Genomic DNA, 17,275 nt, shown 5'->3' with positions numbered 1-17,275 from the left:
CAGTTAGTAGAAATGAAGGAATAATAACATTTCAAAAGCAAGTATCACTCATGTCACTTATTTTTTCTATTTGTAATAGCAATAATTTCTGATTCTAGGCTGCTGCTTGAGGTGCCCAAATTATGAATTTCAATACTTAATGAATTTTCCAGAATCTGAATCAAAGAATCTACATAGAAACCGGCCCTTCTCCACAAACTGCTGTTACATACTGCTGAAAAAGATCTTAATCAATGACAACTTTAAAAGTAGTTTGACAACAGAGAAAAAATTCATTAGCTTTTTTTTTCCCTAGTAAAGCAAATCATTTTGTCAGTTCCATAGAAATTTTCCACTCCCCATGTTCCTGGCTTTTTGACTGAAGCAATCTGAACTCCTGCATTTTATAACTATTCAAATAGTAGAAAATAAAACTTGTCTTTAACTTCCTCTTCGTGCATCCAATGGAAATTTAAGCATTGTGTTTTCCTGGAAATCCACTTCATGGAGAAAGATTCTCTTCCTACTGAAGCAAAACCTCCCCCAGATTCCACTGACTGGTCAGCAAGATCAGACGGTTGCTCTGATCTGTGCAGGTGTATTTGCTGAGGATGTGCAATATGTTTTAAAAACGGACATACTCTTGCTTTGGCATGGCTCTCTATTTCATCCACAGTAGATGAATGTTGGTTGCAAACTTTAATGTTGGTTTTTTCATGCATGTTTTTCTCGTATTCTCGAACATCATCCATAGTCATATCTGTAAAAAGTTCAAAATTGTTGGCATTTTCCATTGATTCAGTGCAAACTTCATTTTTTTTTCTTAAGGAGAAGGTTCTAGGAATAGTCTTTGAGCAGAAGCCAAAAACGGATTAAAAAAAAAGAGCATGGAGCAACTAGCTTTATGAAAATTGACTCATAAAGGTAGTTATATCAGCCAAGGAAGGTATAAGAAGGTTAAGTCAAAGGGAGTCAGAGAACAGGAAGGAGTGGAAACTGTTTAGGAGTATCCGTGTAACACAAAGTAGGCAGAAAGTATTGATGTGCAGGCCCTGGCAAAGGCCAAGATCTTCTAAAAAGATTTTAGAAGATCCCTTGGAATAAAGGATAGGGACAGAAATATTGTAAATATTTACTTACCTTTCCAGGCACTTTCAGAAAGATTTTGTTATTTTTGCATAGTACATCTCATAACCAGCAAACATTCTTACAGTTAGAGCACATGTCAGCTTAGATTCCAGAAACTAACAATTATGCAGGTAAGTGAATGAATAGTGAATATGTGAATAGTTTTGTAGTCTCAAGCAATTGAATAAACTAAAAGAATTAGAAATATTCTACAAATCAGGCTGATTCTAGGGGTAGGATCATTTATCACTGTCTAGGCATGCCTGGTGTTGTCAAAGTAGCACATAACCTGTTAGGTGCCTGCTATGTAACTCCAGGCAAGCATTACAGGTTTTAGAAGATTTATCATAAACCACACTTCCAGTAAACCAATGAAGAAACCAGTTCATTGACTTGGGACCTTACTCTGATGAGTATTCCCATGCTTTCAATAAATCTACCTGAGAGTAAGGTGTAAGTGAACATGAAGGCTGTAAGGATTTTGCTCTGTTCTTTATAACAGTTTGATAACTTCAGAGCTTCATGAAAATAGCCATCAACTTTTTACTCACAAAGCCTAACTGGCATTTTATTAGCATGAGAAACTTGCAAATGTGCTCCCCTTTTGGTAATGTACATGGTGGTTTTGTTCTTGAGGCTGTAATTTTTCTCAAGTTTATTATGTGCCACTTGGATTTGTGAATTCTTGTATCACACCACTCCTTGTTATGTGAGATGAGGCTCTTGCTGCATTTTATGAGACAGCTTTTAAGCAAAGATATAACTTCAGCTGTTACATTAGTAGTGCAATGCAGTACTTCATCAGTGAAAATGAAATGCAGTCTAGAATTGTGATAAAAAGTAAACATAGAATAACTCAAAATCCTACTCCTTTAGTCTTTCACTGTTATCTGGAATGAAAAACAAGCTCATGAGCCATGCTAAGCATGCACTTTGCCAAGCAGAGAACATGCTCTTCATTTGTAAATAATGCTGTGAAAAGAAATATTCTTAATAATAAAGCTAAGTACAGTTTAGTAAATGTAACGACATGACACATTCATACTTACAGTATCAGTAATCAGTCAGTAATATCCATAACATAACATTTTCTTTAATAACTGATTTTATGACACGATAATTCGATTCTGCTTTACTGACTATCATCATCTTTAAGTCTTTCTCAAACTTTTCTTTTAAAAGCTGATAACAGACACACTGATGACATACAGATGCTTTAAAAATTCTGTGTTTTTAAAACCTCTCCCTACGCACACAAACCACAAGAGCTGTTAAACTGAACTGGGCGGATACAACTTGGATCTCACTCATTTTGGATAATGAAATACTCACTTTCTAGTCAGCAAGTCTTACCAAGTGCTATACTTCAGAGGAATGCAGTGGCAGAAGGGCTGCACACAGCAGAGTTACTTAAACTAACTTCCTGCACTTTCTATTATAAATCTTGCTATGTTCTTAAGCCTTTATTCATTTTTTTTTTAGTTAGACCAGATTTTTTAGGTTTTGCACTTAGCCTGACAATTAAGTTCCAAAAGTACACTACATTATTTAGGAAAAAGACTCACCATTACAGAAATCCGTGACATAATTGTGTATCACAACATTCCATTTGGGGAAAGAGTATTTTTGTCAGGGTGCATTCAGATTTAAGATGGGAAAATCTGTGGTTAATGGTTTTGTGGCTAAAGCTGTTCCATATGTTTAACTTCATGATTACTCACTTGTTATCATCAGTAACTCTGCTAAAGTACAGATGACTCTTTGCTTCCCATTAACATTTCTTTATATCTTGCTAGACTCTGATGTAAAACTGTGCAGATTTCTGAATACACTGGAGATGTGTGTGTTTGCACCAGCCCATGGAATGCCCATGAGGGTGTTTCCTGAAGCTTAAGGAGGGTCTGAATAAGTGTTGTAAATATATTCCCCAGTTGTAAAGTATGTTACAAGAGTATCTTAGAAACGGTTCTACAAGTATCTATGGTTATGGACACATCTTACTGACAATACATGGAAAAAGTACAAACCCTTTGAGCTTATTTTCTGCAGAGTAATTGGCTCTTTGATATTCAGATTACTCTGTACTATTGGAAGGGCCTGTTCCTACAGCTGGGGCATGGACTTAACACAGTTTTTGCATGCAGCTGCTGCTGAACCAGACCCAGGAGGCTACACAATGTTTATATCCCTTTTTCAGAAAGGACTTTGAGCTCCATCTTTTCTTTACTGCAATCCACATTAACAGGTTAAAACTTTCCTAAAAAGCTGAAACTGTGTTGGATGAGAGGCCTCAGGAGCTTGCTGCATGGAAATGACTGCAGGTTAATGCAGTCTTAATAAGAAGCTTTATTCCAACCTGCATGCGGTTCTCCATGTAGATGACTCTTGGTGGGGCAGCTTCTACCTGCCTCCAATGCAGGGTGATGAGCCTGATGTCTGTCTGGTGAGCGATGTAATGGTGTCCCTGTGTGCTGCCTGCCTACCATGCTGCCTACTTTTGTTAGAAAAACCTGCTGTGAATGAGCTCCCTGTGTTCCACAGAAGCTGCACATAGTTCTCTCTCTTTCACGAACAACTTATATTAGAACCTGATGATCCACGAAAGTAAACAGAAATCTTTTGTGAGCTGACATTAGCTTTGCATCAGGCCTTTTAAATGGGCTGGTTTTGGAGCATACTTACCGTACCACTCATCAACCCAGGCAAATGCCTGCCGGTGACCAATCAATAGTATATCTCTGACGACCTGTGGAACAAGGGAAAGGTTAAATACCTCTGCAGCAACTACACAGAAAAGTGTTAGAGAAGTAACACTTGTCTTTCAACATGACTGAAAGTGAAAAATATTCTGTCAGTTTTATGTCTAAGGAGACGTGTCCTAGAGAGTCAGACATACTGCCTCTGAAGGTCTTGTGGCCCAACCTCCCACCTCAAGTGGATCTATTGCCCACACTGGATCACATCAGTGTGGCTGTGACCTGCATGGGAGACCATTTGGGAATGTGTTCAGCATTTATTAATCTTTGGACAATTAGACCTTCTGGGACTCTTCCTTTTTCCTTGTTAGTTTTTTAAACAAGGATAAAACACATTTATCTGTGGATAAACAGAATAGTTCTAATACTCTGACAAATACTATCATTTGGCTGTTATGCCATTCATCCATTAGTTTTTTTAGTAGATTGATTGGAAAACTTTCCCACTACCTGTTTGTAAGAAATTCTGCACATCGCTGCTACATGTACTCACATGTATTCACAAATGCTTCAGCTCATGCATTTACTACAGTATTGAATATATTGATAGTTTTTCTCAACCTTAGAACTCTCTGGCTCTGCTCCAGATCTTCCAGCCCCTGGAGAGAGTTCTGAGTGCAGATTCAGCTGAGCTCCCCAGCTTTTACACAGTCATAGTTACATTCCTGTGCAGGGCAGTACTCAAGTTCTGCTTATGTGAAGGATAAGAAACAGCTTGTGTTTCACTGACCTTGTGTACAAATTGCTCTACTCTGGTTTGAAGCCCCCAGACTTCAAATTTCACAGTCACAAGCTTGTAGGAACACATGATGGGCTGATGTGTCTCTCTCCAGCCTTCTTTTAACTGGCCTCTCCCAGTCTTCTGTGACTTGAAATATTTAGGATCCTGCAAAACAAAGAAAACACACTGGGAAATGCAGGAGAGGAAGTCCTGTTTGTTAATGCGTGAAAGTAAATGTTTTGATAAGACATAAAATATTACAACGTGCTAATAAACATCATGAAAAAGTAACATGAAACTGACTTAAATAAGTACCAGAATACACTAAAATCCAATCTGTCTTTTAGTCCAGCAGCCAGTGAATCGATGGCAGCATATTCTTGGAGATGCCTTGACAATCCTATCATCTAGGGCATTTTCTGCTATAGGAAAATAGATTATTGCAAGTAATTACAACACAGTGCAATCCAAATGTTATTTATGGCCTTTGGAAAAGAACCAAACCCATGGCTTCTTCAGAGCTGCTTTCCCACTGCTCCCTCAGGATGACTTACTAGTACTGTCTACCCATGTCCTTCTTGCTGAAATCATGTCCAATTGGTCACACAGACACTGATGTGACCCTCACAATGCCATTTTCAATGTTAAATATTTTGTATATCCAGGTGGGCAGCTAAGTATTAAACTCCTTCAATTCAGCCACCCCTGGTTACAAGTGAGTTACAGACAAAACACTAAAGAATTGAACTCTGTCTCTCTTTTAAAAAATGGAAAATCAAATAAATTGGTGTGGAAATTACAAAAGCAAGACCAAAAATCCAATAATGGTATTAGTTAATCATACAGTTTTATCTGTCAAAGAGTAATTTTCCTTATTGGTATAATTCCATTTCACTTTATGTCCAATCCTGACAATTACATCTTGTAAATAGAAATAATTTACAGTTAAGCATTGATTTTCAAAGCTTAAAAATAATGTACTTCTAGTTAATTCATAGTGGAGCTTCTAAAATCTCTCTTCAAGAGTAACCACCCATGCTTGCCTGTGCTGTCTTCCCCAAAGCTGAGATTTGGGAAGATCTTTTGAATCCATCCTTTGTTATAAAAGCAAAACATTAAACATGTATTTACACATGTGCTTAAATTATGAATTAAATGGAAAACAATCAGGAGAAAAACTAACAAAAAATTGATACAACTATTCCGATCTTAATTTTCTTTCATTCATTGTGAGCTTATATATCATTCAGCATTCCTTTTTCTAATGTTCAGCTATCTCCTGACTCAGCTTCTGATTTTATCCATAAACTGAAGCTCTATTATTAAAGCCTCTCTACAAAGCTCTAATGAGGTGATAGTCTTGCTGCTCTGTGAAAGTCATTGCTTTTATTGCTGACATACTCTTTTCTAAATAGAAACTTGAAGCTTGCAGCATAATAAGGTTCCAATGTTAAATCACGATGAGAAACAATTCAGTGTCATCATTTATCAGAGCAATATACCACTGTACATCACAGCTCATAGTCTCATGCTGTTGCCAATCTTCTCACTCAATACAACTTGACCTCAGACTGATCTAGATGTTTTTTGCTTGAATTCATCAATGTAATAAAAATAAGAAAAGCAAAAAAGAGAAGAACTAAGATGTAATATTCAGCAAGATGTAAAATTCTAGTAGATTGTTCTGTAAATAAAGAAATAACTACAGGAAATATGATTTCAAATATTCCTGCAAAATATTCCAGTGTTAAATAAGCATTTCTAGAAAGGGAACCAGTTTAATGTAAGGAAGGGTCTGCTGTTTCTGACATACACATACGGTGCTAGTCTGATGGAGCCAGTGTCTTGATGAAGCCTTTTGGATATGCACATCAGTAATACTGAGCGTTACACTTCACAGCCCTTCAGTGATAACCACATCTGTAATGGAATAACTTCAGTGCAGTCCAAAGGGATTTACTGCAATGATTTTGAATCAGTATCAACTATTCAGAAGTCACAAATAAAAATCAACTAACAAAAGCTACGCTGCATGACTGCCCAGTCCTGCATGGAACTTGTGTCTCAAACTGCCAGAACCCCCTGGATGCTGTGAAAGTGTTTTGCTTTGGTTTGGCTTTGCAATGTCCAGCCCAGTGGACAAGAGGGTTCTTAAATTGGTGTCCCACAAATAATCCACCTAATGCAATACAATTTATCCACCACACCACTCCTAGCTGCAGATTCCTTTAATGGCACCCAGGGATGGCACCTTTGTTTCCCTTAATCACATCCCTTTCTCTTGGAGGACATGATGTTTAGTCACAAATTGGCTGGACAGTTCCAAGCAGAGAGCCAGGCAATGATGGACAGCATGGGCAACTTGTATCCAATAGCTTTTATGGAAATTCCTGCCTTTTTGAAAACATTAACTGATGAATGGAAGCCAGGAAACAGAAAGAATTCAGAGGAATGGATGAAGATGTTAAAGATTTTACTGAGTGCTTGATCAGGCAAGCTAAAACTCGAAGACTCTGTATAAGCTCAGTCAGATTTAGGATACAAGTAGTAGGTCATAAGATACACAGCAACATTAAACAAAGTGAATTTGAGAACCAAATCCCTGGGCCATCAATTCAAAGGGTGTCGAAGGTGAGAACTTTGGCATGAAAGCCACAACCCAGACCAATTCATGTGCCTGACTCATGACTTCAGATTGCCAGGTTCAGACTCCCAGCCTGGAGTCCTTCCTGCAATCAGTATGTAAGGTCCTTCTAAAAAAAAATAATTAATTAGGAGGATAATTTTCTATTAAATACAAGTAGAAATAGCTCTGGTACACAGCACTGCTGCTCCTCCTGCCTCTCATGCTGTAGCTCACTGATTAGGTCAGTCAGAACAAATTAGACTCATGGGCCACGCTCACATCTCTGCAAGTCCCAGGAGGAAGTGCTGAGCACCTGCCTGTACCAGACCATGGCCATTCCTTGTTCCTCCTTTGAAAGGCACGGCAATTTCCCAAACAGATACCAGAGGCATGAGGCTGCAGTGAAGCAGCAAGTTCTACAGGCAGGAATTGTGGCACATGTGCTTGAAACACTTCTGTCCGTGACTAGAAACTGGGAGAGCTAATCTTTGCTCTGACCCCCTTTTTATATTGTTATTTACATCATTAATCGTGTGTGCCTTATTTTTGCTTCAGCCACCCATGCCTTCCTTTCTAGAGGAGCCATCAGCCAAAGAATACTGCCTCTATTCACTGTTCCCCCTTAATTTATCTACTGGCAGAATCCTCAATCCATTTTAAATGTAATGGCATAGCTAAAATCTTTTTGTTTAAATAACCTTCTCGTCCTTTTATCAGACACAATTTATTAGGAAAGCCCATCTGGCAAATCCTTTTGCAGAGGAGCAAAACCTACTCTGTATTTGCAATACATTATTGCCAGGTGCAGAGTGATTTAAAAATAGCTCTTCTGCTAACAAAGCAGAAACAACATGACCCGTGAGCTGGGCTTATTTGAGAGTAAAATGTAAAATTATAATGAAATAAAACAAAAGCCCTGCTGTGATGGATAGGGTTTTAAACACAGCACTCTCCCAGTGTTTCTTAGGCCATGTATGGTTGGTCCTGGCTCAACAGCTTATTATTTAGCATTTATTTACTTAACTTTCCTCATGGACCACAGACGTTACAGGCATCGGCGTGGAACTGCAACCTCCTTTCCAGGAGGGAACACCACTGTATTGACAATATAGCACTGGGCTGTTGCAATGCCTTTTCAGATTTTATTCTGAAATATTATGTTTAACTTAAAGTTAAATAATAAGATACATTTGTGGTTTACAGAAACCTTCCAAATCTGAATAGGCATCCTTTCCCTGAGCTTCACCATGGGATCAGCAGGAGTTGCAAATGCCATACTCTTGTGCAGCTGTCAACACCTACTTTGTCTGTGTGCCGGAAGCCAGCGTGGAACATCTTGTTACCTTGTCACTGATCTGTCTCAAAAATTTCTTACTGTTTGTACAGCCATTATAGCATGGAAAGAGATCCCTACGGTGAATGTGCTCTCCAGAGGTGAAGGTGCAATATGCGTATGCCATGCATGCTGTTCTCTTACTGGAGGCACTCAGATCTAAAGCAGATTCTTCCTCTCTTCCTTCCTTTTAATGCATGGATTAGTTTTTTCAGCCCCTACTGCAATATGTTCCACCACTGTGCTTATGTCAATACTTACATGTGGTCTGGCCTTTCACCATCAGCTGTAGCTGCTAGGGCTTGGATTTCAGCTTAGCGAGGGCTCTGGAAAGATTTGTTGATGTAAAAATGCTACTACTATAGACATATACGTGGAGCCATTTTTAAAAGACTTTCTTTCCCCCCCTCTTCTTGAATTTCCAATAGAATGTATTTTCTGGAAGAGACAGCTAAATACTTCAGAACTGTAAATACTGGGACAGTCCTGAGGTGTTAAGATATGATAATGCAGCCAGGCTTTACATAAGCTCACAAATGAAGTTAGTCAGAAGGAAAGGGAAATTTTCATCTCTTTTTGCCATGCCCTGTTCTGATCCTCTGTACCAACATGTTGTACATGTTCACTGGGGGGCCGAGGCAGCTGTGTTATCTCAAACATAATTCTCGGGCTCTGTAATGTGATAGAGGTTTTGTTATTCTGAAAGCACCTGGACAGTAGTAAGCTGGACCTATTACAGTGCAGCTGTGTTAAAGTAAAAGCAGCCAGAAGAAGAAAAACTGCAGCAGCTGCATGAAGTCTTTCTGTGTGGAGGTAACTTAAAAAGTTTATTCCATTTGTCCAACTCTCAACTGCTTTGTTATAAACAGGAAATGAAACACTGTTAATTTTGACAACTTGAATATGTTGGAAAAGAACATTTTGCTCAGTAGCTCCCATCTACAGTAGATGTTTCATTTCAGTGAATGATTCACTTGAGGCCCTCACTCTTCAGCATAGCTCAGTTTTATTCTTTTCTATAACTCAGATAAATATGTATGTCTATATGGGGAATACATGATGGCTGGTGATACATATTCATTGAGGGTAAAGTCGCAAGGAAATGAATTTACAAAATGTGCAACTACTCTTACCTGTAGGCTTGCACATTCTTTATATAGATACAGAAAATTCTGTATTTGATGTAATACACACATTCAGATTTGGACACATATGTGAGTCCTTACAGAAAAACAGGCAAACTTGTTAGCCTAGATTCAAGCTTTCTCCATTTGGGAACTCACATTTTAAACTTTTGAAGTTTAAGGATTTTTAGGCCCATGCTAGTAAAAAAACCCTGCTTTATTTAAGATATGGCAGCATTGTGGGGTGTTCTCGTGGCTACTGCACAATGAAGGTTGTAGATGGTCATTAAGTCAAAATTCAGTCATCTGCTTTGGGAGGCCCAAGACTGCTGCACTTACATCCCCTCCAGGCTTCTGCAAGGACAACTTTTTGGACACCAGAAACCCGTACACCTCCATGGAGGACAGACTTGGACTCGGTGTATGTTTGTAATAGCTACAAATTGTCTCTGATTCACTATTTACTTGGTGATTTAAGTCCTTCTCTGCACACACTGACAGATAAGCTCTCCATTCTGAAGGGAATTCAAATCACTTGCAGGCCTCTGGACAAGAGATCACCCAGCATTATTGGCAGAGGTCCCTCCTCAGTGAAACAACAGCTCTCCTGAAGCCTCCAGCTAACTATATTTTTCCTTTTCCGTTTTAGTTAATACTTGGAGAGAAAAAGCAGATATGCACAGATCTGAATTCAATCATTTTCCCTTCAACCACCATGACATTTTCGTGGAACACTTCTCCTTTCTCAGCAGCACCAGCACAAGTCAAAATGAGCTGTGCAATTCAAATGGAGTATACATTTATGTATGATGTTTTATACATGTTGCCTTTTTATGCATGAATCATTATTACGTAAGTTACAATGGAAGGTAGAATATAGATATGTTTATAGGATTCATGTCAGGGCAAGTGAAAAGCCATGTTTTAGAACCCAGGTGCTAGGAAGAAGAGATGGGTTGCTTCACTCTGTATGGAGTTTGTTGCTGTGGGTTCCTTGGGTATCTCCTGAACCCTCCCATGGTTGCTGCACTATTATCACCTCTATTGATGATACTGATATCGCACAATCGCATCTTCCATTTATAGAAACGAGAAAAACAACACTAAAGCTGCCCAAGCTCATTCTGGTACAATCAATGTTATTTGATACAGTAGCCCAAAGAAAGGTCACAGCCAAATTGTAGGAAGGGGCTGAAAAACTTAGGTTTTTGGCCCAAACAGCCTGTGAAGGGTAACTGAGCACTTCAAAGTTCAAAATAATGGAAATCACAAATACTAGCTTAACTGCAACTATGCAATTAGTGCTGTCTGATCATATCAGCAATCACCCATCTACAAGCAGTTGAAGCAGTGTGTGAAAGGTTTAAATTATTTAAGTTACCCCTTTAATATACAGTAATGAAACTAAATAAGGAAATTTGCTGTTAAAAATGACATATATTTTTAATTGAAGAGGGATGCACTTTCATCAGGATATAAAAGAAATTTAAAGCTCATGTCTAGAAACTGCCACATATGCTGACCCTGATCCAGAACTCACTTAACTGTAATCATGTAGAAGCTCCACTGAGCTGAAGAGATTACTAACATGCCTGAAGTTAAAATCATTCTCAGTGGTCTTTCCAGACGGGAGTCAGAACACTACCCTGCGTGATCTAATTCTTAAATCACTTTTAATCTCTAATCTTAGTATCACTTCAGCTAAATGAACTAAAAGCAGCCAAATTATTATTAGAACTAAAATGCCTTTCAAAAGCTTTCAGTAAATGGGTTTTAGTTATCTCTAAAACTGCTATTTGGAAAACACAGACCATTCCTCATTTACACAAACTTACTTTTTATCCTGTTCTGATTGAAGACAGACAGAAATTACATTTACAACATTAAAAATCTTTTTATAGTCCCTAAATGATGTATGAGGCTTCATGAGAAATGGGAATTTGGCTTCACATTCATCATATGGTAGCATAAAACCCCATAGCTGGTAAATTTTGGAAGATACTTAATTCAACTATTTTTAATTCAGTGTCAGTTACAGTATGTGCACAGTTAAATGCTAAGGTGTTCTTACTATTTTGTACAAATTCTGAAACAGAATTTGGTAGGCACATACACATCATCCATCAGTACAGAAAAAAACAACAGATGCTGGGCTATTTTTGTTGTTTAAACCCATGTAAAATTCCATTTTGCTTGGAATCAGGTCTCTAGTGTCTGAAATAACAACACAAAGACTGAAATTCTTTCTTGCTTAACATGAGGTTGGTTTCCTCTATCATAAGAGTAACCATGTGGAAATTATACTTAATAGTTGGCTATTAAAAATGGGAAGGAAAGCTGAAAAGGTGTTAAACCTCCATGTTTACCATTTCTGGAAGTGCACACACCGACATGGAAAATCTGACATGATTTCTTTAAAGCCCAGTGAAATGCTGACCCATTCAATAGCAGCAGTCATTCCTAAATGGAACCAGGAGACTATGGAGTTCAGATAAGATGATGGGACCAATAAGCTGTTTCATGAGGTGTTATACAATTTTAGTACTAACCAGATGGGTTTCATTATCTAAGGGAACTAATAAAATTACTTTTCATTCTACTGTAGACCCAATTTGGTTTTATGACCCATACATAAAATTTGAAATAGGATCTATAAATGGAAGATAACAAGTACCCGACTTTTTTAGTCTGAAAATCATGTCTCCTATGGTATAGAAATCAATTCATTGGCAAGTCTTCATTTTCTGCCCTAAAAATGATTATGTAGTCTCGTTTTGTATAGTCAAACAGCTGCCATACTCATTGCCAGCTATGAATATATACTTGGCTCCAGAGGAAAATCATATCTCCAGAATTAAATGCAAGCAGAGATCTGATCTTTCCTCTCTAGCTACTTGTTGTGAACCATCATTTTTCAAGTCTGAGGTTACTGAGGCCTCATCTTCATTTGCATGATGGCCGCTGATTTCAAACCAGTGAATTGCACTGACCTAAAAGAAGAGTGCTCTTTAGAGATGTGAGCCATCAAATATACATGGAGTGATTTCCAAGGGAATTCTAAGGGAACGAATGTGTCTGCTGCCATTGATGCTTCCTGGCAGATTCACTGCAGCATGTAGTCTACTTCAGTCCTTCTTGGTCTTGTGTCATGGTCACCAATGAGTTACCTTGTGCATCAACCCTGTCCTCATCTGTCCTTTGCCTGGGCTCAGACACTTCACACGACTTGTTCATCATGGCGAGATGCAAGTAAGGATGACAGGAACATTTAATACCCCTCAGACCTGCAAACACTTAACTGAGCTTCATGATTCAAAGAAAAGTCTTTTTCTACTTTGAATGAATTCAGATGAACATCAAAGATCTGGTACAGGATATGTTCCGATAAGGGTATGAAAGCATTTCAAAAGGTTGGAGGAACCATCTGCAAAAGGAAGTGTCAGGCAATCTAGATAAGGAGGTTGCTATCGGCTTCCCCTCAAATTGAAAGCTTCTTAAATACTACTGACCAGCAAGATTTCATACAAAAAAACCCTTTGATTTGATTACTATCAAGGCTTTCCTGCAGCCTCTTACATTCCCTTCTTCACCAATTCAAACCAAGTTGTCTCTTACCTCTGATTCCTTGTAATAGCGCTCGGGAATTTCATCACTGGCAATATCAATAAAGCAGACTTCTCTCTCCAGGTCTTTAGCTTCTTTGTCAAAAATCTGCAAGAGTTAAAGAGACTCAGCACTGTTCAGAACATCACCCTTACAAAATCCACCTGGAATAACCGTTACAAGCAATTTCAATGACTTGTGCAACATAATGTATTTTTGGCTTGCATCTGAACATCTTCTGATGTAAGATACCAAAGTTTTTGCAGGGACACAGTCACGTTCTCTAGCAGATGTCAAAGGCAAGAAAATCGGTGTTCTCAAGATCATACATAAACAAGGTGTTCCTAAGCAAAATTTATGACAGTTCGAATGAATTATCCCACAGACTTTTTCAGGAACAATCCACTATGTCAGATCAACAGAGGACTGTTAGACGTTAACACATCGTGTTCAGCACTTACTGCTCACACTGCAGGTCTTCCTTGTACTTTTTGGAAGGGAGACTTTGGTTACAAATAGTAAAGTCAACATCTAGGATGGGGTTTATTGTGTTCTCTACTCTTTGAGCTGGATTCCATTACTGTGTAAAAAACTTAAGTTTCTGGACTCTGGCTGTTTCTAACCTTTTCACTCTAGGGACAAGAATGAAATGCAGGTATTTTGTGTGAACAACTCAGGCTAAGGTGCTGTTATACTGAGAATCAAAAGTCTGGTTGAACTGTCCTCAGTGGAAGCTGGAAACTTCCATCCATTTGAGCACACTCAGAGCTTATTTTCATCTCAGTCCTTTAGGAGCTGGTTTTGAACCTCAAGTCTCTTGTTTTTGCAAGGCAAACGACGGCTATATTTGAAATGCAGGTCATTTGCATCTGTGCCTGTGCCCAGAATTTAACGATTGAGGCATCTTGGTGACCCATGTGACTGATCCTATCCCTGCAATATAATTCTACTTGTGATTCTGGGACTTGGAAATAGTGGCTAGCTAAAAGGCTATCATGAACCATCAAATTCAGGGAAGCTCTGCAGACACTGTCAAGATCAGTAACAAGCCAAGGATGTGTTTTTCCCTTTGGGGCACAGTGTTCTATAGCGAATGTTTCCAGGAAGCATAAATACTGTTTTCTTTTTTTGTTGTTGTTAAATAAATGCAGTGAACGCTCTGTTAATTTCACTTCATCCTAAAGGAACAGTTAAAAAAACAAAATGCCAGCGACTATTCAGTAACAAGAATGCTACTTTAGTGGTTCTGGAAGATGCGGCTACCCATTTAAAGCATTCAAAGTGAGCAATGAACTATGATGAACCAGTTTACCAGCTGGTAAGGAGAACGTTGCTCAGGAAATATACGAAAAGCTGAAGTTTGACTCTACCATTTTAACTTGTCTTGGTCATTAACAGCACTGGAATAAAATAAGCAATGCTGAATGCTTTGTGAACTGGATATAAAATGTTAATGTGTCTGAAACTGCAGAAGAACGAAACAAAGGGAAACTCCAGTCTGCTTTTATCTGTGTACTTATTTTCCTTCTCCAGTCCTTGTTTTGCAAAACATGGTGATTATTTGAACAAATGTGAGCTGAGGGGGCCTTTCCCCATCATGCCCTTTCTTGGAATACATTTTTTAAATAGCTGTTGTGTTTGATATGTATAATACAGGTTGCTTTTTACAAGCTTCCCTGCTTGCTTTTCTCCTAAGCAAATTCAGATATACAGAGCAGTCCCTTGATGAAATCAGCTGAGCTATTTCTGGAACAAGATGCTTTCACTATAATCTCTGAGCTTTAAATAAAATAATGGAGAATTCTCTTAAATGGCCATTACCAGGTCAACTGAGGCCCTGAATCAGTCAGTGTATGGTTTAAGTACAAACCTCATGAATTTAAGCACACACAAATCTGCACATTTGCAAGGACCTAAATTGGAACTATTACCCAATATCTTATCTGAAAAAAATGTGCCCTGCTCTGTCACAGGCTTGATCCACATATTGCACCTCTAAGTAATATAGTTTTACATTCTTTTTCTCTTTCAAATGCTTTGCTAGAAGTGGGGATGACAGATGCCTTTGCCAATCTGTCAAAAACAGGAGGAATTTTTCAAGCATTTCAACTGTGCCTTATTTGCTGCTTCAGCTACCTCTGACCATTTCCTCCATTCCAGAAGTTTGCTGAATGACATTGTTGCTTCCCTTTACTGGCACAAGTTGCTGTCTAATCATTTATGCTTTTCCCCTTCTTAGATTGTCCTCACAGCATTTGCAGATAGGGATTTAATCTTCTCATTCTATCAGCAGCAGAAAGTAAGAAGTCATTAGAGAACAAGACTGATTTCTTTCCTAGCTCTAATTCTCTTATTTCCTCTCCTAACCCCATAATCTGCGATTGCCTCAAAACCTGTAGGAAGGATGGGTTTATAGTGTTTGTGATCAAAGAGACTAAAATTTAGAAGTTTTAAAGGAAGAGATTAAAGGCCACAAAAAGAAGCATAAGGCTCCCAATCTGTGCAACTGTATTCACAAATGTGCAGAAAATGAATGGTGAGAACAATCTGTATCCTTAAGAAGATGATGTAGAAAGGCAGAATATTAAATATTATTTTGGAAAGAGCTGGACAGGCTTTACAGTTGGAAGCCAAGTAATTAATTGATATTGAAATACACAATCAAATGGAAAACAAAGAGTAATATTCAGGCTGGAGAGTCCTTTCTGCATCAGAGTTTGGCTTTTCTTAGGGGTGGGGTTTGTGACAGGTTTTTTACAACAGACAAACATTTATACACTTTCCAAGAGGACTGAAACCTCATCATTATGTAGACTAACTCACCCACAGGAAAAGTGGAAAAAAGATTTCAGTTGGGTCATCGTTACGATTGTCAGTAGTGTCTTTTGGGGAAAATTTTCAGACTCTGGCAGATGATTCCAGTGCCTCAGGAAAGGAAGATCACAGAGGATACTGCAGCAATCCAAGTGCTGCTGTATTTAGAATTCTTTCCTTCATTTTCCTCATGACCTACAATGACATATCCTAGCACATTGTTAGAGACTTGACTTTTCTTTGTAGCCACAGCCAGAATGGAAAGTCAGGTTATGAGATGACAGTAAGTCAACAACAAATTTAGTATCTTTTTCTACAAGTTCCTTTCCCATTTTTCTTCTTTTATCTTCAGGCTAAGTTGCTGGCTTCACCCTCGTTCAGATGTAGCTAATCCCAAATGTAACTTTTATAGCAAATCCCCATAGCCAACCTGGTTTGGATAGAAATGGGTATAAAGTCAGACCCTGCTGAGTCCATTCTCCTATGCTAGTAGGACTCTGAGGGTCAGATCAGTGCTTGTTTGCCTTGGCTTTGTTTCATAATATATGAATGTATCTTGTGATGTTTCTTTCCTGTCATCAAGAGCAGAATATATATGGATTCATCATTTGTAGGATGGTTTAAATCTAGATTTAATAGTATGAAAAATTTAGAGGTGCAATTGCAGTAAGGCCTGCAAGAATAGTTTTTTTTTCCCTATTAAAAAGGTACAAAACCTGCTCTCCACCTTGAAATTCTAATCCCCTTAAATTGCCTTCGTCAGAACTACTGGCTAGTCTCCAGTTTTGTATTACAGCATCCTTTAGCAGGTTGTGTCATCTGCTCCACTTTAACTCTCATTTTCCTGGAGGAAAATTTGGTCTAGAATAAAAGGCCACCTCCTCAGAAATTAAACTCTGGAGTTTTATTCAGTGTGTAACTTTTCACTAAGTCATGTTCCAACCTCCTTACCCCCAAAGTCCATTAATTTGCTTTGGAGATTTACTTGGGCAAAGATTACAGGAATTGCCCAATTTCAAACCTGTTCACTGGCTAAAACTATTCATGTGGACATACATAACGGGGAGCAGTTTGATGGAAAGAGTCTGAATCCCTCCCTGGGAGCAGTAAACGTGGCTCACTGATCAGCATGGGAATATCACTGCTGCAGAGAGGAAGAGCAGCCACATCTTTATCAGCAGCCTTGTTGCC

At 38.5% G+C, this 17,275-nt stretch overlaps 1 protein-coding gene and 1 long non-coding RNA gene across 5 annotated transcripts in view; one reads left to right on the top strand and one right to left on the bottom strand.

Annotated features, from left to right (window-relative positions):
* PITPNC1 (phosphatidylinositol transfer protein cytoplasmic 1) overlaps positions 1 to 17,275 on the bottom strand; it is a 77,534-nt gene that overhangs the window by 2,362 nt on the left and 57,897 nt on the right. Inside the window, exons 6-9 of the mRNA XM_061455289.1 lie at positions 13,283 to 13,378; positions 4,594 to 4,749; positions 3,790 to 3,853; positions 621 to 739 (exon numbers count right to left, since the gene is read on the bottom strand). Of these exons, the coding sequence (XP_061311273.1) occupies positions 621 to 739; positions 3,790 to 3,853; positions 4,594 to 4,749; positions 13,283 to 13,378 (435 nt within the window). The remainder of the gene's footprint in view (positions 1 to 620; positions 740 to 3,789; positions 3,854 to 4,593; positions 4,750 to 13,282; positions 13,379 to 17,275) is intronic.
* Positions 1 to 17,275, top strand: part of LOC133270268 (uncharacterized) — a 47,532-nt gene that overhangs the window by 4,975 nt on the left and 25,282 nt on the right. The window contains exons 3-4 of one of the 4 annotated variants that reach the window (XR_009743713.1): positions 2,904 to 3,021; positions 6,872 to 7,000. This is a non-coding gene — a long non-coding RNA (uncharacterized LOC133270268). Of the gene's footprint in view, positions 1 to 2,903; positions 3,031 to 3,962; positions 4,088 to 6,871; positions 7,001 to 17,275 lie in introns of those variants that run through there. The other 3 variants (XR_009743714.1, XR_009743715.1, XR_009743712.1) reach the window with 3 other exon arrangements.

The sequence above is a fragment of the Pezoporus flaviventris genome, unplaced genomic scaffold (genome assembly GCF_033815535.1).
Source record: "Pezoporus flaviventris isolate CSIRO_AGI_PZ_B2104156 unplaced genomic scaffold, CSIRO_AGI_Pfla_v1 ptg000020l, whole genome shotgun sequence".
NCBI classification, from domain to species: Eukaryota; Metazoa; Chordata; class Aves; order Psittaciformes; family Psittacidae; genus Pezoporus; species Pezoporus flaviventris.
The sequence above is the reverse complement of the archived record's forward strand: the minus strand, read 5'-3'. Positions and strand labels throughout refer to the sequence as shown.